General features: G+C 49.8%; 1 protein-coding gene across 10 annotated transcripts in view; it reads right to left on the reverse strand.

Moving 5' to 3' along the window:
- Positions 1-585: 585 nt before the first annotated feature.
- The window catches only part of naga (N-acetylgalactosaminidase, alpha), a 29,842-nt gene continuing 3,930 nt past the window's right edge, over positions 586-26,497 (reverse strand). For 2 of the 10 annotated variants that reach the window (XM_041177983.1, XM_041177981.1), the window contains exons 2-9: positions 20,207-20,395; positions 18,371-18,545; positions 15,014-15,191; positions 12,848-12,942; positions 9,805-9,966; positions 7,507-7,704; positions 5,030-5,173; positions 586-2,213 (exon numbers count right to left, since the gene is read on the reverse strand). In XM_041177983.1, the coding sequence (XP_041033917.1) occupies positions 2,079-2,213; positions 5,030-5,173; positions 7,507-7,704; positions 9,805-9,966; positions 12,848-12,942; positions 15,014-15,191; positions 18,371-18,545; positions 20,207-20,361 (1,242 nt within the window). In that variant the 5' untranslated portion in view covers positions 20,362-20,395 and the 3' untranslated portion in view covers positions 586-2,078. Of the gene's footprint in view, positions 2,214-5,029; positions 5,174-7,506; positions 7,705-9,804; positions 9,967-12,847; positions 12,943-15,013; positions 15,192-18,370; positions 18,546-20,206; positions 20,396-21,733; positions 21,875-22,987; positions 23,132-25,045; positions 25,129-26,497 lie in introns of those variants that run through there. The other 8 variants (XM_041177988.1, XM_041177984.1, XM_041177980.1 and 5 more) reach the window with 8 other exon arrangements.

Here is a 26,497-nt window from a genome sequence, read left to right on the forward strand (position 1 = left end):
GCACCCGTGGTGGGGTGAATAGAGTGAGCGATGTACGACAGGACAGAATTGGAGGAGCGCGGGGATCTGGGAAGATTGAAGGCCTGGAGAAGGTTACACTGGTCAAGCAGGGTCATGGAGGGATTTGAGTCAAGGAAGAGGATTTTAAGTCGGAGGCTTTGCCAGGCCGACAGCCAACATATGTCGGCAAGCGGAGGGCTGATGGGTGAGTGGGACTTGGTGTGAGTTAGGATGCAGGCAGCAAAGCTTTGGATGCGCTGAGGATGTAAGATAGGAGGCCAGCCAGGAGAGTGTTGGAGTGGTTAAATCTGGAGGTAACTCAAGAGGCTTCCAGTATCAATGTGAACTTACAGAGGTGGAATAGACGGTCTCTGTGTTTTCCAAGTTGCTTAGTACCCCACAGCTGCTCCCTGGAGCTGACTGACGAATAGCTTTGCTTGAGTCGCCCTCATAATTCCACCAACACCCCAGCCCCAAAAAAGCAGCTGCTCCCCTCCCCCTTGCCCACGGCTGCAACCAAACTCATGGGGGAAAATAGATGGATTACACGTGCCACCCACCCCCCCCCCCCCCCCCCCCCCCCCCATCCCCCCTGCCAACGTGGGACTCAACAACATCATCCTAACCCAAGTTAAAATGTGAATAGTGACTGGCGGAATGGCTAGTCAGGCAAGTGGTCCAAATAGATCAGCAAGATCCCAGTTTCAGTTGGCGGAGTTAACTGATCACTGCCAGGATGGCGTCAGGCAGTCAACCTTGATACATGACATAGAGGGAGGATTAAACAACAAGAGAACAAATTATAACTCAGGCAATGCTGTATTTGCCAAAATTTGGGATTGTAGTTATTTGACAAAACAACCAAAAGGCGAGATGAAAGTTTATTTGCGCAGTGAGTTGTTGGGATATGGACTGTGCTGCCTGAAAGGGCAATGGAAAGAGGTTCAACCAGAACTTCCAAAAGGGAATTGGATAAATGCTAGCAGGGAGAAAGTTTGCTGGGCTATGGGGAAGGAGTGGGGCTGTTTGGATAGCTCTTTCAGAGGGTGCAATGGGCTGGATTTCGGTGGTGTATCGTTCAATGTCAGACACCATTGGCAGCAATGATCCTCCCCACTGTCAGACACATGCTCCCTTGACCTGTCAAACACTCCCAAGATAAGCAACAGCATAGATGAGATGTGGAGTAAAACTGAGGCTGTAAAAGCTGTTTCTTTGTTGTAGATTCTACGTATAACATGTTCACTTCTATACCGTCTGAACACATCGGGGCTCCACATTGCCAGACTTAAACCACTCAGTGCAGAGTTGAAACTTAAAACGATGACTTCAAATTGGAAAGTCAAACATTGTTATTTCATAAACAGGGATCAGCCTTTCTTTCTCTAAGTTGGAAGCTCGATAAGAGCTGATCCTTTCTGAGGTACAAGACCACTGGCTCAGGCTGCCCACCACGATTGTGATTCATGTCCAAGGGGAAACAGAGGAAATTCAGCAGGATATTCAACCAGGGGCGGCAGCCTTGGAAGGAGATGGTCCTATCACAGTGTCAGATAGTGACCTGCACACAGCAGAGAAGCTCGGCGTATTATTCTTATCAGAAAGAGTAAGAATTCGGGGGTGGGGGGCAATAGTAAAAGGCAAATTTGGGAGTGATAGTAGGAGATTATCAGAGAGATGGAGATAGAGAGAGAGTGGCCAAGAGAGAGAGGCAGGGTAGGGGGATGGTGCCGAGAGTGCATGAGACAGTGGCAGGTTGATAGTACAGAGAATTCACATGACAGAGCTGAAGGCATCCTGATTAAACCCCTTGCACTCTGGACGCCCCATAATCCAGGGAAGACTGTAAATGAAATCGGACCGAGAAGGAGCCCGGGTAACCCTGAAAGGAAGGTGAGCTGTTGGAGGAGAAACCTCCTGCTCGCTGCATGGCTGAGCTTTCAAAATAGACTCAATTTGAGAACAACACGGACATTCAAGGGTCAATATGCCTGAGAGGAATAAAACAAAGACCATAGCTGTCGCCATGGTGACGAAGGCCGCTTTCACTGCTGCAATGGACCAGCTTCGGGCCTTCTCTACCCCTGGGTCCTTTTGAGTTTTCTCTCGGGATACACGTATAGCATCACCACTCCAGAAGGATTGATGGTGACAGTGAATTTGGTGTCAATGTCCAGGCCCCGCTGTACCCACTCTGAGTACACATCCTGAGCCTAAATCCAGAAGAGAAACAAGAAGAGACAGGACACATCAGAGTGGCATTCCCTCACAAACTGGGCAACGAACCTAAACTGCTCATAGTTCTTGTCGGGCAAAACATGTTTTGCAAATGGAAAAAAAATCGCATTTCTATAACACCTTTCACAACATCCCAAAACGCTTTACTGCCAATGGAGTGAATCTGAAAAATAGTCGTTGCTGTAATGTAGGAAATACTTTGGAGATAATTTGTACACAGCAAGCTCCCACAAACAGCAACGTGATAAAGACCCGATAATCTGTTTCCGGCAGTGTGGGACATGGGGCAAATATTGGCCCGGCTGCTTCACGTCCACCTTCGAGGGTGAACGGGGCTTCGGTATAACATCACGTCGGAAAGATGGCTCTTTCGACAGCGCAGAACTCCCTCAGTACTGCACTAGAGTGTCAGCCTGGATTTTGTACTCTGGAGTTGGACTTCCAGGCCTCGGATTTCCTCACTGAAAGGGGGCAATCGGCCAAACTGGGGCAGATTTGGACACCCAGGGAAAGGCCCCTTTTAAAATGGCGCTGGTATTAACAGGGCATTGAGGCCCATTTTGAAACTGTTACTCCCTCACCCCATTAACACCAGGGCAGTGAAATTTGTCGACTCCAGTGAGTTTACTCAGTGACTAGCTGAGTTATATGATTCGGGTGGGGGGAATACAAGTTCGATCACTGGTCTTTGCTGACCTGAGGTGACTGACAATTGGCCTCAGGATAAGTTGAAACCCCCGCTCCAGATTCTTATCCAATGACCTCCTCCTGCCTGAGTCTTACTCAGGGAATTGGCCTTGACTGTGATGCTCCAGGTGGTGGAATAGCTGGCACTCATTATACAAGTTCACACCTGAAGGGTGGGCATTTGAGTTGAGTATGACAGGGTGACTGAAACGCAGAAAACAGTAGCCGAGGAAGACTGAGTGCCTTTGGTGAGGGTGTGACTGGGATAAATTGTGAAATAGTGGTTTCAGTGGCCCTGCCAGCAAAGCTCACATCCTCATGAAAGAATAAAGAAAAAAAATCAAACTGGTTTATTTGGCTTGTTACATTGGGAAGGTCTGTCCAATAGCTGAACACTGGACAATCTCCCACATGGGCAGTCATGAATCACACAAAAACAAAGCCATTTGGCCCATCGTGACTGTGCAATCCAAGAGTTTTCATACTAGCCTTACAGGATGACAAGGCAGGCGATAACTGCAGGAGGGTGGCTGCTAGAATTAATTCCCATTTTACAGACACACGGGCTGCTCTTAATTTCGTATTTGCATCCTAAATTTCCACGTCTGCAATTATTATGAGAACAGCGTTGTCCGGAAGTGGCGGGGGGCCCCTTGGTGGGAGGATCTCTACACGGGAGTCCTCCCCTTCACTATCGGAGGATGGAGGGGAGGGTGTTGCATGTAAGAGTCCTGTGCAAAAGAAGGTTAGAGTGGTGCACGGACTCCCAGGCCACCTGTATTTTCTGCGGCCTTGTTGTGGGGGGGGGTCCATGTTCCATGTTCATATAGATTGTCAGAGGTTGCAGTCCCTTTTTGATTATTCGAAGGGGCTGCTTCTCAAGGTTTGGTTGTACTTCAGCCCCGTGATCTTTGGCCACCCGATGCTGAGAGAGGGGCGTTGTGGGTGGGCAGATTGGAGGACTTCCTCGTGGGTCTGCTCCTGGGCCTGATCAAGGTGGCATTAACAGGTACAGGCAGCGGGCCGTGGAGAGGGGCATTAGACCCAACTGTCTGCCCCTATTCTGCAGCTACGTCCGCACCCGAGTGTCCCCGGAGAGGGAGCATGCGGTGTCCATCGGTACTCTTGAGGCCTTCCACGACTTGGTGTGCACCCCAGGGGCTGGAGTGAATCATCAGCCCCAGGAACATTATTTGAATTTAATTTGAGAAGTTGTTTTCAAAGTTTTATCTTTTTGTTACAGTGCCCCTTTTAAGGGCTTTCAATTAGTTTAGTAGCTTATTTGTTTATTTTATTGGTTTTAAAAAAAAGAGCATTTAATGAAAACAGCCAATGTAACCTTGTCAGGCTGCAATTACAGCCTCTAACCAGTAAAGGCACTGCAGAGGACAGGGTTGAGATAATGTGAGACGTTTACATAGGAAGTTCCATTATAAACGTGGAAATAGGCAGTGCGGGCCTCGGGGGGGGTGCTCCCAAGGGGTAGCACAGACCTGGGGGGGCCCAATAGAGGTGATGCGGACCTGAGGGGCTTGGGGTGGAATCTGTTTTTTCTTGTTATGTGGAGAAAAAATGTCCAGCAATAGGTCCCTGATACCCCTTGAAGATCCAGATCCAGAACCTGACAGGGATTCCCAGTACCTCCATTACATCAAATCTACAGCACAGAAACATGTCATTCAGCCCCAGTGGTCTATGTTAGTGTTAATGCTCCTGCCCACGTCATCATATCCCATCGGTATATCCGTAAATCCTTCTATTCCTTTCTCCCTCATGTGTTTATCTAGCTTCCCCGTCAATCCATTTATACAATTTGCCTCAGTCACTCCCGTGGTAGTGAGGTCCACATTCTCACTACTCTCTCGCTAAAGAAGTTCTCCTGAATTTCTGGAAACATTCTCTTTATATCTACCTTGTCAAACCCATTCTTAATTTTAGACACCTCTGTCGGGTCTCACTTTACCAGAGAAAAGAGGCCCAGCCTGTTCAAAATTCCCTGATAGTTATAACCTCTCTGTTCTGGTATTATCCTTGTGAATCTGTTTTACACTCTCTCCAGTGCCTTTCTATCCTGTGTAAACTACAAAAGGGAACCCATGCTCACCGAGAACACATTGGGGGCAGTGATGTTGAGTTGGCTCAGAGATGTGGTGTAGTGGTAAGGCATGTCTGTGCGCTGACTGAAGAAAACCAGTGCCATGGTGGACAAAGAAAGTTCTCGCATCCAGACGTCAATATTGTTTTTACCCTGGTGGTGAGGGAGGGGAACAGGAAAAATAAAAGATATTGAAAAGATATCAGCCATAGCTTGCTGGTAAAGTAGTAGCATGTTAATGACACACACCGACATTAATGTATAACTTGGTCAACAAGTTCTTGCAATTAAGAAATTTGCCACAAGTGCTGGTTGACTTACTCTGCTCTGCCATTTGCATTGTACATTCAGCATCTCACTCTTAGCTTCCTTGCTATTTTAACAAACTTGCTGGATCTGTACATTAATTTGGCCATTAAATTCATCACAGAAAGTTAGATTTGCTTAATAACAGTATAAGTACCTTGTAACAACATGAATATTGTTAATGACTGCCAATCAACCTCTCTGGCCAAGAAAAGTAACAATTTAAACTGTTCAGTCTCATTCCTTCAGGGAGTTAATTGTTGTCGGAGATTTTAAAAAGGCTGCATTTGGTGACGTTGCGACTGCAGAGGGCACACATCCTTATTTGGGCTGTTGAGAAACCCTTGTCCCACTTTTAAATGGCACGTTGATTAATCACTAATAAATGATCAAATCTGGCATCTAATTGCTGCCTGATCGCCTCAAAATTATTTTTCACCTGGGACTGATTAAAAACGCTAATATATTTTTGCTGAGGGGAGAAAGGGCAGGGAACTGAGGTCGAACAGATAGACCAACCACAGGTAATGGTCTGGTAGGACCCAAACCATTCTAACTCCCCTAAAAGATACTATAGGGTTCTCATGTTTAAAGTGGGATGCTGATAGTACAGTCCTCGACACAGATATATACTGAACCGACAGGGAAAACTGCGCATGGGCAAAGATACCAAGCACACCTTCAAGATGACATCAGGAGATGCAGCGTGTTAAAAATGTCAAATTTTACATTTTCTTTTCTTTTCTTGTTCTGTACCTCTTATCTCTCTCAATCCAATCTTTCTTTCTCTCTCTTTATTTCTCTTACAGTTATTTCAGAAAAGCTAGTGTTTTAAATCAGCCCCAGGTGGAAAATAAATTTTGAAGTGATCAAGCAGCAATTAGGTGACAGATTTGATAATTTATTAGTGATTCATCAATTACAGTGCACAAACAAAAACCATTAAATAGCGGGATAAGGGTTTTTGACATAATGAAGTCTGCCCTCTGAAGTTGCAAAGTCACCAAATGCAGCCTTTTCAAAATCTACAATTGACTACCTGAAGGAATGAGATTGAACAGTTTAAATTGTTATTTTTTTGCATCATCTTGCTGATTTGACTCTAATTCATCCCCCTCCCCACTTCTCCGTCTTTCCATTGTTTATTTCTCAGTTCATTGGTTAAGGAAATATGTTGTTGGTCCTGTCAATCACAAAAGTCCCAGAAGCCCTGTAACCCTTGCCGCTCCATTATCATCTCACACTCCCAGCACAAAATATTTTTCAATCTTCAGCGCGGTGAAACAAAACTTAACAGCAGAAAGTTCCAGCTAACTGTGGAAGGACAAGGGCATCTGAGACATGGCAACACCACCAGGGAGTTCCCCTCCAAGCCACTCACCATCCTGACTTGGAAAAATATCCCTGTCCCACTGTTGTTGGGTCAAAGTTTTATTAATCATGGGATGTGGGCCAGCATGTCACTATTACGGTTAGTGAAGGCCCAGTTTCTGGCTAGAGACCTTTTTCAAACTGCTTGGTCCATCCTGGCGGGGCTCCCAACCATGGCTGCCAAGCAACACCAACCCTCTGCTGCTAACCGTGAGCGCCCATCCCAAGGTCAGGAGCGTGAACTCCTCTGTTACTGTAAGAGGTAAGAGGTGGCACACGCACCCACACACACACACACATACACACACACACGTAACACATGTGCGTGTGAGCACAGGCCGATTCTAGCATTTATCAACATGTCCCGATCAATTTTTATTTATTCGTTCATTGCCCACATTGTTGTGGGTCTGGAGTCACATGTAGGCCAGACCAGGTAAGGATGGCAGATGGGTTTTTTTACAACGATCGGCAATGGTTTTTAATCATCAGGCTTTTAATTCCAGATTTTTTATTCAATTCAAATTCCACCGTCTGCCGTGGTGGCATTCGAACCCGGGTCCCCAGAGCATTACCCTGGGTCTCTGGGATACTAGTCCAGTGACAATACCACCGCCTCCCCCTATGAATGACACATTAGAGACTCAAATGACCTGTGACCTTTTGGTTCATGCGGTTTAATGGTGTCTTTACACCCCTGGCCACAGCTGCAATCCCACTTTTCCTCATTCTTATCAAGCACTTTGGTGCTGGGCCCAATCCCTCTCAAAGCCCCTCAGTTCCTTGCTCCTCTTCTACCTGCTGCTCACCTTCAGTAACAGGCGGCCCTGCACACCCAGCGGATCCTGGTTGATCCTGATCAGCAGCTTGTTCTGTAGGATGGACGAGGCCTTCATGGAGATAGCCCGCAGGTCATTAGACATGAAGAGGGGAGCAGCTAGGATGGCCCAGAGAGCCATCTGTGCTTTGGATTGCTCGTAACTCAGGCCAAAGTTCCCTATTATTAACTGGAGAGAAAAATCAAAGAGTTGAGAAGGATGGAGACAGCACAATGCTATGAGTGACTGTACAACAAATATAACCTGCATTTATGTAGCACCCATGATGCAGCAAAACATCCCAAGGCACTTCACAGTAGCGTAACCAGACTAAACTTGACACCGAACCAATACGAAGATGTTAGATCAGGTGAAGTCGGTTTTAAAGAGTGTCGCAAAGGAGAGGAGGAAGAGGTGGAAAATTGGAGACGTTTAGGGAGAGAATTCCAGAGCTTAGAGCCGAGGCAGTTGAAAGCATGACCACCAGTGGTGGACAGATGGAAATCGGAGCCAGATTTGGAGAAGAGCAGTTATCCTGGAGGACTGCAGGGCTGGAGGAGGTTACAGAGATAGGGGCAGGTGAAAGGTTTGTAAACGAGGGTAAGAATTCAAGGCATTGAGTTATTAGGAGCCAATGTCAGTCAGTGAGAACAGGGGTAATGGGGGAACAGGACTTGGCGTGAGTTAGGATACAAGCAGTAGAGTTTTGGATGAATTGAAATTTATGCAGTGTAGAAGGTGGGGGACTGGCCAGCAGTGCATTGGAATAGCTGAGTCTGGAGTCAACAAAAGTATGTTTGAGAGTTTCAACAGCTGATGAGTTAAGTCAGGGATGGAGTTGGGCGATATTATGGAGGTGGAAGTAGGTGGTATTGACGACGGAGAGACGAGGAGGTTGGAAGCTCAGCTCAGGGTCAAATAGGACGTCAAGACCATGAACAGTTTCGGGTAGTGACGTGGGAGAAGGATAGAATTGGTGACAAGGGACCAGGCAGCGACACTAAAATGTTTGAGATTTCATTGTGCAATGGGATAAGAACTCTCAACGCATTATTCCAAATGGTTAACATTCCCGTTAAGGAATTTCTCATAAACCAGCGGTTGCTGATGTCACATCGTCCCGTAAGCGCCAGTCTGAGAGATTCTTGGATTTCCGCTGGGATTGTCCCGATCTCCCACTAACACTCCAAGAGAAACAAAGAGGGGATATCTCGGCGTAGTCCGACAATCATTAGCCCCTCCCCCTTCCTCCTCCTGCCAATGAGATTAGCAGCTCCCGCGAGTAGGTTTCACCTTGAGTGATGGCAGATCAGAGGTTCCACAAAGCTGCAAAAACAGAATTCAAATCTCCAGCTGCCAAGACTGGTTACGGGGACGAAATGGGACAGGTTGCCCAGTCTGCTACTCCCAGCACTATAGTAGCAGAAATTAAAACAGGAAATGCTGGAAATACTCAGGTCAGGAAGCACCTGTGGAGGGAGAAACCATGAAGGGTCATCGAGCTGAAACGTTAACTTTGTCTCTCCCTCTCGCCACAGATGCTACCAGACCTGTTGAACTTCCAGCACTTTCTGTTTTTATTTCAGATTTCCAGCACCCACAGTATTTTGCTTTTGTAGTCCAGCAGCAGAGCTGTGCTCGATGCTGTAAGAATATAGACTGACACACAGAGAAAGAACTTGCATTTCTATAGTGGTGTTTGCAATCTCAGGACATCTCAAGGTGCTTTACGACCAATGAAATATTTTAAAGTGTAGCCACGGTTCTAAAATAGCAAATGCTACATATAACCCATGGACACAGCAAGATCCCATAGACAGCAATGAGATAATGACCAGATAATCTGCTTTTAGTGGCGTTGGTTGAGGGCCGAATATTATCCAGGACACCAGGGACACCTTCCCTGCTCTTTGAATAGTGCCACGGGATCCTTTACGTCCATTGGCGAGGGCAGCAAGTCCTCGGTTTAACGTCGCATTCAAAAGGCGGCCACTCTGACAGTGCAGCACTCCCTCAGTATTGTGCTGGGAGTGTCCGCCTGGATTATGGGCCCAACTGTCTAGAGTGGGACTTGAACCCACTTCTGAATGGAAATTGGCAGTTGTCATTACAAAGATGGACTCAATATGTATAATAGAAATACAGAAGGACTATCAAATTGGGGGACAAGTGCCTACAGCGACTCCTACTCTCCAGTGAACCTGCAGCGTCTAACCCTGCTTCACCTGAAGGCTCCCATTCTGTGGCAGTGCAGGATGTGCAGCAGCGATGCAAAGTAAGGCAGGGTACCATGTCTGGGTCGTTCCATCTCCCTGGGCCAGCCGCAGGCTGTAGCACATCCTGGTGACTCGAGTACCAGTTAATGATTTTGCGAACGCTCTCCCATGAATCGTCAATGTCATCGTAGTTCCTCCACAGGTTGCAGATCTCCCCCAGGAACGTGTAGTTCACCTGCAAACAGCCCATTAAGACAAAGAGTCAATGTCAATGAGTGAGGGGAGAGAGAGAGGAGAGAGGGAGGAAGGGGTAGTACGTGAGAGTGAGAAAGGGAGCATTTCCACAGCATTCACAAACTCAGAAATCCCAAAGTGCTTTCATGCCTTTTTGAAGTGTCGTTACGAGATAACGATGAGAGGTTAGGATCACCAGGAGCAAACAGATTTAGACGGCCCTTGTACACAAATCACTGAAAGCCGGAGCATAGGCCTTCATCTCAGGTGCCTGAAATACAATGGGGAGGAAATTCTGCTTCAGCTGTAGAGAGCCTTAGTCAAACCCCATCTGCATCCACTTTGGGGGATTGTAACCCAGTAAGGCCTCGGAAGGGCTGCAGTGCAGAATCACCAGAATTTGGCCGGCTCACCGCATCGCCGGAGGATCCCGTCAGCAAGCGGGATCGGAAAATCCCGGCCTAGACTTATATCCACTTAAAGTTAGACGGGGGATATAATCAAGGTGTTTCCTCTTGATTAAAGGATTTGATCGAGGTGGGGGAATGACCAGGCCATTACAGGGGGTGATGTCAGGGAGCGCTTTCTCACACAAAGGGTAGTGGGAGTCTGGAACTCTTCCGCACACCCCAAAAAGGCTGAGAGATGCTGGAAGAGTCAAGGGTTATAGGGAACAGTCAGGAAAGTGGAGTTGAGACCACAACCAGATCAGCCATGATCTTAACGACTGGCAGAGCAGGCTCGATGTACCAAGTGGACTACTCCAGGTCCTATGTTTAGTTGGAGGTTTCAGAATTGAGATCTATAGATTCTTTCTGGGAAAAGGTAATGGATCAAAGGCAGGTTAATGTAGCGGAGGTAGAGTTCAGCAACGATCTGAGTGGGCAGGTAGAAGAGACGCAGGCAGAATGGCTGCTGTGATTGCCTTTTAAGATTTTCCACAACTCAGCTTTAACTCTTCCCAAGCTATGGAGATTAAAAGCTTTTGTAATACAGCATTTCCTCATGGTTCATACCCTTTGGAGTTATATTTGTTTCTGATCCCTGCACCTTCCAGAGGGTGGGAACCAGCACTGGGCAGAATTCCAAACCAGCGCTTTATAAACCCTCAACAGAATTTCCAGACTGACTCTTCACTCACCCAGCAATGTTTCCCTTGGTACCAATACCAGGAGGGTCCAATGCAATGCGGCTGTCCATCCGAAGGATACTGGCCGTCGGCAATGAGAGATAAGCAAGCCCAGCAAGAGATCAGCAGAGAATAAGGCAGCTACCTGCTGAGTGCAGGAGGAGGCAGTTGAAAGAACGAGAAAGTGTGAAGTAATGCATTTTGGGAATTGCGATAAGACAGGGGAATACACACAAAAAAAGGGAGCATACTGAACAGTGGGGAGCCACAGAGGGACCTTGGGTATATGCACACAGGTCCTTAAAGGTAGAGGACAGATGGTTAAGAAGGCATGTGGCGTGTTTTCCTTTTTTTGAAATATAGATTATAAGAGCTAAGAGGTTAAGCTAGAACTGTATCCAAAATGGTTAGACCACAGCCAGACTACTGCGTACAGGTCTGGCCACCACATTACAGGAAAGATGAGGGTGCAGAGGAGATTTACGAGGACGCTACCAGGGCTGGAAGATGTTGGCTCTGAGGAAAGATTGGACACCCCTCGGAACGGAAGGAGGCGCAGGGGTGACTTAATTGAGATATATAAAATTGTGAAGTGCTAGATAGGGTAAACAGGGACACCCTCTTGCAAAGGAGATCAAAATCGAAAGACATGGATTTAAAGTAATCGGTGGAAGGGTTTGAGGGAAGATGAGGAAACATTTTTTCACCCAGAGGGTGGTAGGGACCTGGAATTCTCTGCCTGAAAGAGTGGCAGAGGGAGAAACTCTTTCCACTTTGAAAAGTGCTTGGACGTCTACTTGAAGAGTCTTCAGCTGCAGGAAAGTTGGGATTAGGCCGGCTAGCTCTTCATTGCCGGCACGGATACAATGGGCCAAATGGCCACCTTCTGTGTCGTAAATTTTCTCTGACTTTTATGAATGTAAAACAAGTCCATTTATGGCTGTTCTTCCCAGTAACAAACAAGGGGAAAAAAGATGTGAAAACATTAGCTCATTGATTTTTCTTTTTGGATACATGGTATTCAAAATAAGATGGCCTGGGCCTCATCTCCCAAGGGAAAGGACTAAATCACCCCTTACTGTACTCACTGGAAAGGCTGTATGGGAAGCCATTGTCTTGTTCAAGACTTGTGTCTCCAAGTCAAATAAAGCTCTTTAGAGTTAGAAAATAACTACTGTCTCACTTGGTCCTTTAATATTCAGAACTGAAGAGAGAGGAGAAAGCCTCTCTATATTGTACACCACTGCTGTGTGAATGCTGCTGTTCTAATCCACACTGAGACTAAACAGGCTAGGGATCTTTCTCTTAGAAAAGAGAAGGCTGAGGGGTGACATGTCAGGGACCTTTAAAATTACGAAAGGCTTTGTGGTTGAATCCAAAACTAGGGATCACAGATGCAAGACGATCACCAATGAATCCAACAGGGAATTCAAGAGAAACTTACTTACCCCAAGAGCTGGTTAGAATGTAGAACTTGCTCCCACAGGATAGGTATAATTAAGGGTGAAGTTAGATAGACATGTGAGGGAGAAAGGATTAGAAAGTTGTGCTGATCGAGTGAGATGAAGAGGGTTAGGAAGATGCTTGTGTGGAGCATAAACACAGGCATCACTCTGTTAGCCTGCTTGTTAGCTGTACATTGGATGTAATTCTGTGCAAGTGGGTCCCTCCTGTTCCACAAAACTGCTGCAGGAATCACTCTCCCTGATCCCTCTGTCGGTAAGAGAGTACACACAGTGTCCGGAAGCCTTACCTTAGGGGGAAGGCCTCCCTCATAAGCTGGCCAGCTACAAGAGAAGGCAATCCGACGGCCTGTGGCGTTCAGTGCCTTTGACATCAATGGATACCCTGTGATTAAAAAAAAACAAACCAGAGAGTTAAAAATCCACCTCTCTCCGGCTTCTGAGTTTACACGAATTTAACCCAAAACAAGTGAACACAGCAGACCAGGAAAACAAATCTGCTTCCACTCCTCTCATCACCTCCACCCCTCCTCCGCACTCAGATCCCTGCTGAGCCAGGGCACAAATAGGAGCATCACCATTTGTTAGTGTCCCTGCGTTTGGGAGGAGAGGGGAGGGGGAACTAGCCAAAGTTGATTAATCAGCAGGCTCTACTGGAAAGGGCCGGTGTGAATGGATTTCAGGCCACAACTAGATTGGGCTTTGACACGATACCGCCTGCAGTTGAATAGTTTATAACTCCTTTGCCTCAGGAAAAATTCCACAAGCCGCTTCACAAAAGCGCGATCAGCAAAGAAAATAAAAAGGACACCAAGCCAAAGAAAGAGACATTAGGAGGGGTGACCAAACCCCTGACCACAATGTGGGTTTAAGGAGGGTCTTGTAGGAGGAAGGGGAGGTGGAGGTGAGGGAAGATCTTAGGAGCAAGCTTGGAGCTAATGGAAATGTGAGCACTGCCTATGAAACCAGGCCCCAGCAAGAGGTCCAGTCCTTCTGGAAAAACGCTCATAAAGGAAAAACTGGCTAGAAAATAAAAACAGCCACCAGGAATCAGCTGAATGCTATAATTTTTAAAATCTGTTTACAACCACTTCACCTTGTCATGACTTTGGCCACACTTTTGCATCAACATTTAACATTAAAACTGCCCATGTAAGCATTTTGAATTGAAATTCTGCGTAAACAGTGGCATGTAACACTGTGGCCATTAAGTGGTGATAAGGAACAATTTCTTTCTCGGCCAGGGCGTTATCGTGAGGAAAGAAGTTTCTTCTGAATTCCTTATTGAATTTGTTGGTGACTATCTTACATTTATGGCTAGTTTTGTCTATCAGTCTATCAACTTGCATTTCTAGAGCAACTTTCAGAAAGTCCCAAAACGCTTTAAAGCCAACGAAGTACTTTTTGAAACGTAGTCACTGTCATAACGTTGGAAATGTGGCAGCCAATTTGTGCACAGCCAGTTCCCACAAACTGCAATGGAATAATGACCAGCTTGTTTTTTGCAACACTTGTTGAGGTATAAAAATTGGTCCAGGACACCATGGAGAACTCCCCTGTTCTTGTTCAAAATAGTGCCAGGGTATCTTTTACATCCACCCAAGAGGGGAAATTACAAATATCAAAGTTAATTAATTTAGGTAATTAGCATATTGTTACAAGATGACATCCTCATTAGAACGTGGAAATTGTCTTTGGGAATAGGTGATAAACACTGCATATTTTAGATTGCAATTCTGACATTGCAACAAACCCTCAGTGCACTGGAAGCGCAGCCTGGATAATGGGGTCAAGCCTCTGGAGCGGGGGTTTGAACTCACGACCTTCTGGCTCCGAGGCGAGAGTGCTATCCATCGAACTTTCCCGAGGCACTGCTCCCGAGACAGGGAACACAGATCAGGCCGGCTGGAGAACAGTGCTCCTGACTGTCTGGCTATTAATGTACAATAATGAATAAGAGTATATAAGGAGAAATTATTCCCAGTGGCAGGAGTGTCAGCAACCAGAGGACACAGATTTAAGCTACACCCCCATATAATAACCAAGAAGAGCCAGTTAGTGATTAGGAGAAATTTATTAAGACAGGGAGCTGTGATGATCTAGAACGTGCTGCCTGAACAAGCGAGGGAAGCAGATTCAATAATAACTTTCAAAGAGAATTGCACAAATACTTGAAGGGAAAATATTTTAAGGGCTATGGGGAAAGAGCAGGAGTGCAGGACCAACTGGCTCTACTGAAGATCTGTACAGACAAGATGGGCTGAATGGCCTCCTCTTGTGCTGTATCATTCTCTGATTCTATGGCCTTTCTGCTGAGAGTCAGGAATGCCAACCTCTACGGCAATTCCCTGAACTCGTGGAGCCAGACCCCTCGCCAGGAAAGCTCAGGGAATTTTACCCTCTTAACCCTATCGCTGTGCAGTGCTGCTGGCCTGACCAGTGACTCCTGTTCTCACCCAGAGCCTTGGTGGAGGAGTTGGAGTAGCAGCCATCCAGCTTCAACATGTCCACTCCCCAAGAAGCAAAGGTGTCAGCGTCCAACTCAATATAGTCCAGTGTGGTGCCTGGATATCCACCACAGGTGTAGGTGCCCAGGTCTCCATAAATGCCAAGCTTCAAGCCTTTTGAATGAACCTGTAAAACAAGACACAGAGAAACATTTATTTTTATTGATGGGCAAAGGGATTAAAGGGTTACAGAGCCTAGGCAGGTCAACAGAGCTCCGATACAGAACAGTCTTGGCTCAGTTGAACAGGCCTCTTAATCACTAACTGGCTCTTCTTGGCTATTATATGGAGGTGTAGCTTAAATCTGTGTCCTCCAGCCATCTTGAATTCCAGCTGCTGCCTTAACACAGGACATGGGCAAATTGTCTGATCGAAAAGGGGGCCGTAAATCTTCACCCCTCTCCCAATAGCCTCAAACCTATTTTGTCTCAGGGTCTTGCGTTCAACAGTAAGACAGGTTGGCAAGGAAGGGGCTTTCACCCTGTCTGTGAGGGCTGGGTCAAAGGTAGGCCTGAGAGGTGAAAGGTCATTGATAAAGCAAAGCAGCAACGCCAAGTGGAGCCCAGTGAAGGAACCAGTTAGTCCGAGGCTCAAAGGGTCTGGGATTGGTACAATGGCCTGTAGTGAAAGTTCAGTCAGTGAGGAAAAGAAGGCGAGAAAAGAACTAAACAGTTGGTAACTTGAGGCCACAGACTTCACTGAAGCAGAAGTGAGATGGAAATTGGGAACCAACTCACTTAATTGTTTTGCTAATAGTTCCCTCTCTTGATGTTGTAGGGGTTTGCTGAAACATGGGTAAGGGAACAAGCTTCCCACAAACTTCTTGACCAGCACCCACACCTTCAAGCACATTGGGAAAACTCTCTGGAGCTTACAAATAGAAAATAGAAAATCATAGAATTAAACAACGATTACAGCACAAAAGGAGACCATTCAGCCCGTTGTGCCTGCGCCGGCTCTCACCTGGTCCCAATCCCCTGCCCTTAACCCTTTTCAGATAATTACCCTCCCTTTTGAAGGCCTCAATTAAATCTGCCCCCACCACACTCTCATGCAGTGCATTCCAAATCCTAACTACTCGCCGTGTAAAAAATCTTCTTCCTCATGTCTTCATTGCTTCTTGCGTCATTCATCTTAAATCGGTGTCCGCTGGTTCTCGATCCTTCTGTCAACGGGAACAGTCTCTCTCTATCTACTCTGTCCAGGCCGCTCATGATTTTGAACGCCTCCATCGAATCTTATCTTAATCTTCTCTCCTCCAAGGAGAACAACCCCAGCTTCTCCAATCTATCCGCGTTAACTGAAGTCCCTCATCCCTGGAACAATTCTTGCAAATCTTCTCTGCACCTTCTCTAAAAACCTTCACCATCCCTCCCAAACGTGTGGTGCCCAGAACTGGACACAATGGGCAGAATCTTACTGAGGCATTGGGCTTGGGGGGGGGCGGTGGTGGGGGAGATTTCGCGGGGTGAGGGCGGCAGGGAGAGGGGTGCAAGGGGGTCAGCAGCACGGGAGGGGGGGTTGGCTCTCAGTGGTCTCCACCTCTGCCACTTTCCTGACCCCCCACCACCCTCCCTGCCAGAGGTGACCAGCTGCCTGCACAGTTTTAGCTGGTTTAATCCCCGTGGCAGTGGGATGAGGCCCTCAAGTGGTCATCATTTGGCCTCAAAATAGACGGCAAGGCCAGAGAGCCAACCATGGGCCTTCCTGCCCAGAGTTCAATTCGGGCAGAGGTGGGTAGGAGGCAGGGTTCAGGCGCGCCACAATCCTGCCTAAGTACATGCCCTGGCTGCCTCCAAGCTCGCCACCAGCGACGGCACAACATTCCACCCAACATCCCAACGCCCGCTACCTTCCAGTACCTCATCCAAGGGGACACTCTCCCTAAGTGAGGGCAGTGGGGCAATGATGGCAGTTGGTTTCTTCCCTTCGTTTGAGCACAAATGTTGGGAGGAGGCAGGACAAGTCGATTAGCCTGTTACAAAAAAAAAGGATCCTTGACTTCGGAAAGAGGTCTAGAGTACAAACGCAAGGTTAAGTGAAGAAGGGTGGGAGGAGGTTCGTGAGGAACATAAACAGCAGCATGGAGCAGTTATGCTGAATGGCCCATTTTGGTGCTGTAAGTTCCGCGTGACTCTCCGTAAGGAAGTTAAGCTAAACCATTATAAATAACCAGTTAGGCCCCAGCTGGAGTAGTGTGTCCAATCCTGGGTGTCACACTTTGCGGTGGGGGGAGGGGGGGAATGTCAAGCCTTTAAGAGTGAGTGCAGAGGCAGTTCGCCAGAACAAATACCAGGGATGGCGCACTTCCATTCTGTGGAGAGACTGGAGAAGCTGGGCACTGTTCTCCACAAAGCAGAGAATGCTTTCAGGAGGGGAAATTTTCACAGAGGTGTTCGAAGTTGTTTCCACTAGGAAGAGGGTCGGTAACCAGAGGACACAGGTTTAAAGTCTTTGGCAAAATAAGGAGATTTTTTTTTTTAAACATAGCGAGTTATGATGATCTGGAAATCTCTGCCCAAAGGGGCAGATTCAGTAGTAACTTCCAAAAAGGGAATTGGATAAACAAACACTTGAAGGTGAACATTTACAGAGCCATGAGGAAGGTATAGGGGGGAGTGCAACTAATTTGGAAAGTTTTTTTTTGCAGAGGACAGGCTTGATGCCTTGAACAGCTGTATCAAGATTATGACAGGTTTATACAAAATTGCAAAAGGAAAGCCCTTCCCATTCACTGATGGTAGAGCGACTAGCAGACACAGATTTGAGTTTTGGGCAAGAGCTACAGGGGGTGATATGAAGAATACTTTTTTTTACTTATAGGGAGTGGTAATGTCCTAGAACCTATTCCCCAGAGTGGAGGAAGCAGAAACAATCAATTATTTCAAACAGAAACTGGATGGGCACTTGAGGAAACAAATTTCCAGGATTGCGGGGATAGAGCAGGGAAATGGGACTGACTGGATTGCTCTACAGAGAGCCAGCATGGACTCAATGGGCTGAATGGCCTCCATCTGCGCCATAAGGATTCTATGATTCTACAAAAAAAAATCTGCAGAACTAACATGTTCCTCTTTAAGCAGAAGCCAGACCTCTGAGTGACACATTGCAGAAGGAGATCAGCACCACAACCAGTTTCCATCCCATCCTGACTCAATCGCCGTCCACATCAGCTACAAATCAATGGTTAAGTGGCCAACTCACCGCTGAGGTGGAGCAGTGGAGTCAGGTTCACAAACTGAGGGGAGGGGGAGAGCAGGTTAAAGGAGAGGGAGAAAGAAACAGAGGGATAAAATCTCGACTCACATATTTAGCCAAAGCTTTAATTCCACTGGGGAATCGTTGGGGATCGGCAACCAGCCGCCCCTCCGAATCCCTCTTCTTTGCTGCCCAACAGTCGTCGATGTTCACGTACTCATAGCCAAGCTCCTTCCAACCATCCTCTGCTAACCGGTCAGCCATGTCCATAAACAGACGCTCACTGTTTGCAAACAGAGGCAAAAAAAGGACAAAGATTTAGATTTCTTGCCCCATCACAGGCCCCAGTGCAAGGCCCAGGCCCCAGGCCCCAGCTCAAAGCCGAGGCCCAAGTGCGAGGCCCAGGCCCAGCACGGCATCCAGGCCTGCCAACCAAGAAACCACTGTCGCCAGACAGAGGCCAGGGCTGGAATGCTTGTCTATGAGTGTGCCCAAGGTGTCAAATGTGGCTTAGTGGGTTCAGGTGCCACCCCAGAGACCTGACGGCCTAATCCATAATGACTTCCATAAGGAGGATCCCAGCTCGGAGCCTTTGCCTCTGCTCATCAGCTGATAGTTTAAGGGGAGATCGTAGCGACAATGTCACTGAGCGGGTAATCTAGAGACCAAAGTTCACACTCTGGGGATATGGATTCAAATCCAACCACGGCAGCTGGTGGAATTTGAAATCAATTAATAAATCTGGGATACAAAGCTAGTGATTATTGTTAAAACCCCATCTGGTTCACTAATGTCATTCAGGGAAGGAAATCTGCTGTCCTTACCTGGTCTGGCCTACGTGTGACTCCAGACCCTCAGTGATGTCATTGACTCTTAACTGCCCTTTGAAATGACCTGGCAAGCCACTCAGTTCAAGGTCAATGAGGGATGGGCAACAAATACTAGCTTTGCCAGCAACGCCTACATCCCATAAAATAATTTTTAAAAATTTAATGTCTGGGGTAGCAAAGGAAGGAAATCAAAAATAAGCCCAGCTTCCTGCCCCTTGAGTCTGACGGGAAAGAGTGGGCACTGGGTGAAGACAGGATAGTTGGATTCTGTGATGCCTTCTCTGGTCTAATAGCAACTGACACACAAGATCCAGGTTGACATATGGTCACATTGATGAGCTAATGAAGGCAGCTGGTATCTGAGGAACTGAACCCAAAAGTAGCTAAACTCCTGTGTGAGTCAGTGCCCATGGAACTGTCCCCCAGTGAAAGATAGTGTCATTGGAAATCGTACCCAAGTGAGAGACAGTGTCCATGGAACCTATACCCCAGAGAGGGGTCAGTGTCAGTGGAACCCGTATCCCAGTGAAATTCAATGCCATTGCACTCCAATGAGAGTCAGTGCCCGTGGAACCCGTACCCCAGCGAGCGTCAGTGCCAGTGGAACCCGTACCCCAGTGAGCGTCAGTGCCAGTGGGACTGTGCCCCAGTGAGCACCAGTGCGACTGTGCCCCAGTGAGTGCCAGTGCCAGTGGGACTGTGCCCCAGTGAGCGTCAGTGCCAGTGGGACTGTGCCCCAGTGAGCGTCAGTGCCAGTGGGACTGTGCCCCAGTGAGCGTCAGTGCCAGTGGGACTGTGCCCCAGTGAGCGTCAGTGCCTGTGGAACTGTGTCCCAGTGAGAGTCAGTGCCAGTGGGACTGTGCTCCAGTGAGAGTCAATGCCAGTGGAACTGTACCCCAGTGAGAGTCAGTGCCAGTGGGACTGTGCCCCAGTGAGAGTCAGTGCCAGTGGGATTTTTATCCTGGATGAGTCTGGCTGGTCATGGCTGATATGATGATAGGGGCACGTGTTCCCCTATGATATTTTCAGGGACAATGGGGCCCAATTTGATTCTCCGTCCAGTTTTAGTTGACGTTGCTCAGGTTTCTCAGTGAGGTTCAGGTTGCGGCCTCACCTGATGCAGTTTTCGGGGTCAGCTTCACAGTCAACGTTGCAGCGAAAGCGCTCCCAAGCCAACCATCCCATAGGCGGGGTCTTCATTAAGCCGTTGTCCAATGAGAGCCCGCAGCTGGCAAGCAGCAACATGAGGGACACAACCAGCAGCTCCATCTCTGGCCAAGGAAATCACCTACAAGGTCAACAGCTTATAACATCCAAAGCAGAAAACAGGCAGTCAGACAGGCACACAATAATACAGCACAGAAAGAAGACGTTCAGCTAATTGCCCCTGTTATGATCCCCCAGCTGAGGTTACCCCTCGACAAGCCTGATCCCAGATTGGAACCCAGCTTAATAGATCCTAACTTTTATTTATTTAGATTCGTGGAGATTAGCTACTGAACAGAGTTACCGGAGTAGGTTAACAAAAAATAAAACATTTCTTTAACAAGAACAGATGAACTGTGTTACACACTCCTTCACCCACAACTATACCTTACAGATATATACAGATTTGTAAAGATAACACAAGTTACAAAAGCTATCTTATACTCTAATGTCTACAGTAAATACACAGTCCATGTAAACCAAAAGGCACCATGTGGTCAGATATACTCTGAAACTAAGTGACAGATGCTACCTCAATCAAATGCTCTGGATCTCTCATCAATTCCCCCCAGACACTTGTCATACGTTGGCCAACCAGTCTCAAGGAACTCCGTCTATCATACAAAGGTTTCCTATCGCCACTCTCCAAGAACTTGCTTTGGAATCTTGTCCCAAACCAACATTTTCTCTCAGACTCAACCATCACCGCTTCATCACATGCCCATAGCAAGGAGTTACAGACCTTCAATTGTCTCTTTGGACCTTCTTGCCTGTTGCAAGCTGTTCTCACTTTAAATCTGCTTTCTGCAGCTTTTGTCTCTTTAAATCTGAAGCTTGGAACCTCTCTGCCTCTCGCTCTTAACTTCATTAACAGGTACATTTCCAGGTTCCCCTCCCCTGGATTTTGGGGTCTTTCTTTAGCTTGGGACTTTTGATCTGTCCCTTATTGGCTGCTCCTGCCTGGCAGCTACTTTCAACCAGCTGAATTCCAACAGCTTCCATAAGCAAAACTACTGTTTTTCTTCTTGTGCATGTATCTGTGGGAGGGACCTGCCTCTCTGGGCCCCTGTTGCTAGGCAACAGCCCACTTCTTCCTCTCGTTTGTTTACTTAACTTCTTGGTCGTAAACTCTCATTAGAAATGCAAGCAGCTTTTTAAAGTGAAACTAAAGCTCCATTTGACCTTTCTTAACACACAGATACAGAAATACAAATCAAACTTAAACTTTAAAGCTAAAACTCATTCCTAATACTTACAAATACCAATATAACTTATTAAACTACCTCCATTTCCATTGGTCTCACTCCCTGCTCTTTCTCGATAACCCACAAAATTTCACCCCTTCAAGTATTTATCCAATTCCCTTTTGAAAGATAATATTGAGTCTGCTTCCATTGCCCTTTCAGATAACGCATTCCAGGTCACAACAACTCACTTTGTAAAAGTTCTCCTCATGTCACATCTGATTCTTCTGCTAATTCTCTCCAATCCGGCGTCCGCTGGTTATCAGAAGATGCCAGTGGAAACAGTTTCTCCTCATTTACACTTTTAGAACCCCTTCACAGTTTTGAACGCCTCTATTAAATCTCCCCTTAGCCTCCTCTGCCGTAAGGGGAACAATCCCAGCTTCTCCAGTCTCTCCACTTCACTGACACCGAAACAGATATACTGGTTTTAGCCTTTCTCTGCAGTTCTATGGACGCCCCTTGACCCTAAATGCAACACACCCTGTATCTGATCCTGCCCTCAAGCTGGCTGCTGTCCATGGGTGGGCTCCAGCCTGTGCAATTTTCCATTCTAACCCACAGCCCCCAAACTCCCAGAAGAGCGTGTGTGTGTGGGGTTCAGAAAAGCCCAGTTGTTAAAAGCTCAGACAGAATACCCGTCTGCTCTCGGGGAGAATACACACTGGCTGTCATGGAGAATACACGTTGGCTCACGGGGAGAATACGTGCTCGCTCTCGGGGAGAATACGTGCTCGCTCTCGGGGAGAATACGCGCTCGCTCTCGGGGAGAATACGCGCTCGCTCTCCGGGAGAATACGCGCTGGCTGTCGTGGAGAATGCGCGCTCGCTCCCGGGGAGAACGCGCGCTCGCTCCCGGGGAGAACGTGCCCTCGATCCCGGGGAGAACGCGCCCTCGATCCCGGGGAGGGTGCACGCTCCCTCTCGGGGAGAAGGCGCGCTCCCTCTCATGGAGAATGCGTGCTACAACTCGGGGAGAATGCGTGCTACAACTCGGGGAGAATGCGCGCTCCAACTCGGGGAGAATGCGCGCTCCAACTCGGGGAGAACGCACGCTCCAACTCGGGGAGAACGCACGCTCCAACTCGCGGAGAATGCACGCTCGCTCTCGTAGAGAATGCGCACTCACTCCCGGGGAGAATGCCACTCACTCCCAAGGAGATTATACTCACGCTCTCGGAGAGAATACACGCTCGCTCTCGGAGAGAATACACGCTCGCTCTCGGAGAGAATACACGCTCGCTCTCGGAGAGAATACACGCTCGCTCTCGGAGAGAATACACGCTCGCTCTCGGAGAGAATACACGCTCGCTCTCGGAGAGAATACACGCTCCCTCTCGGAGAGAATACACGCTCCCTCTCGGAGAGAATACACGCTCCCTCTCGGAGAGAATACACGCTCATTCTCGGTTGAATAACCATCCACCCTTGGAGACAATACTCACTAGGTCTTGATTTTTCTGCAACTTTCAGTCTTTCCCAACATTCCTGTTCTGTTCAGTCCAGCCAGTCACCTGATTCGTGTCATTACATCACCTTTCACTCCACTGAACCTTTGATCAAACCCTCCCCTTCACCTGGACATTGGGAGAAAGATGATCCCTCTCAAGCACAACCAAAGCTCCTGGAGCAACACAAGATAAATGGCTGAGGCTGCCAGAGGAGAATACACAGGGAGAATACACACTCAATCTCGGGGAGAATGCGCGTTCCCTCTCGGGGAGAGCGCGTGCTCGGTCTCGGGGAGAGCGCGCGCTCGGTCTCGGGGAGAGCGCGCGCTCGGTCTCGGGGAGAGCGCGCGCTCGGTCTCGGGGAGAGCGCGCGCTCGGTCTCGGGGAGAGCGCGCGCTCGGTCTCGGGGAGAGCGCGCGCTCGGTCTCGGGGAGAGCGCGCGCTCGGTCTCGGGGAGAGCGCGCGCTCGGTCTCGGGGAGAGCGCGCGTTTGCTCGCGGGGAGAGCGCGCGCTCGCTCCCGGGGAGAACGCGGTCTCGCTCCCGGGGACAGTGCGCGCTCGGTCCCGGGGAGAGTGCGCGCTCGGTCCCGGGGAGAGTGCGCGCTCCCTCTCGTGGAGAATACCCTCCTGGTCTCGGGGAGAGTGCGTGCTCCCTCTCGGGAAGAGTGCGCACTTCCTCTCGGGGAGAGTGCGCGTTCCCTTTAGGGGAGAATACCCATCTGCCCTCATGGAGAATGCACGCTCGCTCTCGGGGAGAATTCGCGATCCCCCTCGGGGAGAATTCGCGCTCCCCCTCGGGGAGAAGGCGCGGTCCCCCTCGGGGTGAAGGCGCGGTCCCCCTCGGGGAGAATGCGCGATCCCACCTCGGGGAGAATGCGTGATCCCTCTCGTGGAGAATGCGCGCTCCCTCTCGTGGAGAATGTGCGCTCCAACTCGGGGAGAATGCGCGCTCCAACTCGGGGAGAATGCACGCTCCAACTCGGGGAGAATGCATGCTCACTCTCGTAGAGAATGCACACTCGCTCACGTGGAGAATGCGCACTCGATCCCGAGGAGAATACACACACGCTCTCGGAGAGAACACACGCTCGCTCTCAAAGAGAACGCGTGCTCCCTCTCGGGGAGAATTCAGACTCCCTCTCAGGTAGAACACGCGCTCCCTCTCGGGGAGAAGGCGCGCTCCCTCTCGGGGAGAAGGCGCGCTCCCTCTCGGGGAGAAGGCGCGCTCCCTCTCGGGGAGAAGGCGCGCTCCCTCTCGGGGAGAAGGCGCGCTCCCTCTCGGGGAGAAGGCGCGCTCCCTCTCGGGGAGAAGGCGCGCTCCCCCTCGGGGAGAACGGGCGCTCCCTCTCGGGGAGAACGAGGGCTCATTCCTGGGGAGAATGCACTCCCTGTCGGGGAGAATGCGCCCTCGCTCCCGGGGAGAATGTGTCCTCGGTCCCGGGGAGGAATGCAGGCTCCCTCTCGGGGAGAAGGCGCGCTCCCTCACGGGGAGAAGGCGCGCTACCTCACGGGGAGAAGGCGCGCTCCCTCACGGGGAGAATGCGCGCTCCCTCACGGGGAGAATGCGCGCTCCCTCTCGGAGAGAATACACACTCGCTCTCAAGGAGAATACACGCTCACTCTCGGGTACAATGCGCGCTTGCTCCCAGGGAGAATGCGCGCTCACTCCCGGGGAGAATACACGCTCGCTCTCGGGGAGAATACACGCTCGCTCTCGGGGAGAATACACGCTCGCTCTCGGGGAGAATACACGCTCGCTCTCGGGGAGAATACACGCTCCCTCTCGGGGAGAATACACGCTCCCTCTCGGGGAGAATACACGCTCCCTCTCGGGGAGAATACACGCTCCCTCTCGGGGAGAATACACGCTCGCTCTCGGGGAGAATACACGCTCGCTCTCGGGGAGAATACACGCTCGCTCTCGGGGAGAATACACGCTCGCTCTCGGGGAGAATACACGCTCGCTCTCGGGGAGAATACACGCTCGCTCTCGGGGAGAATACACGCTCGCTCTTGGTTGAATAGCCATCCACCCTCGGGGACAATACTCACTAGGTCTTGATTTTTCTGCAACGTTCAGTCTTTCCCAACATTCCTGTTCTGTTCAGTCCAGCCAGTCACCTGATTCGTGTCATCACATCACCTTTCACTCCACTGAACCATTGATCAAACCCTCCCCTTCACCTGGACATTGGGAGAAAGACGCTCCCTCTCAAGCACAACCAAAGCTCCTGGAGCAACACAAGATAAATGGCTGAGGCTGAGAGAGGAGAATACACAGGGAGAATACATACTCAATCTCGGGGAGAATACACGCTCGCTCTCGGGGGGAATGCGCGCTCCTTCTCGGGGGGAATGCGCGCTCCTTCTCGGGGGGAAGGCGCGCTCCCTCTCGGGGAGAAGGCGCGCTCCCTCTCGGGGAAAATGAGCGCTCCCTCTCGGGAAGAATGAGCGTTCCCTCTCAAGGAGAATGCGCGCTCCAACACGGGGAGAATGCGCGCTCCAACTCGGGGAGAATGCGCGCTCCAACTCGGGGAGAATGCGCGCTCCAACTCGGGGAGAATGCGCGCTTCAACTCGGGGAGAATGCGCGCTCCAACTCGGGGAGAATACCCTTCTGCTCTCGGGGAGAATGCGCGCTCCCTCTCGGGGAGAATACCTGGTCCCTCTCGGGGAGAATGCGCGCTCGCTCCCGGGGAGAATGCGCGCTCGCTCCCGGGGAGAATGCGCGCTCGCTCCCGGGGAGAATGCGCGCTCGCTCCCGGGGAGAATGCGCGCTCGCTCCCGGGGAGAATGCGCGCTCGCTCCCGGGGAGAATGCGCGCTCGCTCCCGGGGAGAATGCGCGCTCGCTGCCGGGGAGAATGCGCGCTCGCTGCCGGGGAGAATGCGCGCTCGCTGCCGGGGAGAATGCGCGCTCGCTGCCGGGGAGAATGCGCGCTCGCTGCCGGGGAGAATGCGCGCTCGCTGCCGGGGAGAATGCGCGCTCGCTGCCGGGGAGAAAGCTCGCTCGCTCCCGGGGAGAATGCGTGCTCTCTCCCGGGGAGAATGCGTGCTCCCTCTCGGGCAGAATGCGCGCTCCCTCTCGGGGAGAATGAGCGTACCCTCTCGTGGAGAATGCACACTCCAACTCGGGGAGAATGAGCGCTCCAACTTGAGGAGAATACCCTTCTGCTCTCGGGGAGAACGCGCGCTCCCTCTCGGGGAGAACGCGCGCTCCCTCTCGGGGAGAACGCGCGCTCCCTCTCGGGGAGAACGCGCGCTCCCTCTCGGGGAGAACGCGCGCTCCCTCTCGGGAAGAATTAAGGCTCTCTCTCGGGAAGAATTAAGGCTCTCTCTCGGGGAGAACGGGCGCTCGCTCTCGGGGAGAACGGGCGCTCGCTCTCGGGGAGAACGGGCGCTCGCTCTCGGGGAGAACGGGCGCTCGCTCTCGGGGAGAACGGGCGCTCGCTCTCGGGGAGAACGGGCGCTCGCTCTCGGGGAGAACGGGCGCTCGCTCTCGGGGAG

This window comes from Carcharodon carcharias, chromosome 31, assembly GCF_017639515.1.
Source record: "Carcharodon carcharias isolate sCarCar2 chromosome 31, sCarCar2.pri, whole genome shotgun sequence".
Lineage (NCBI taxonomy): Eukaryota > Metazoa > Chordata > Chondrichthyes > Lamniformes > Lamnidae > Carcharodon > Carcharodon carcharias.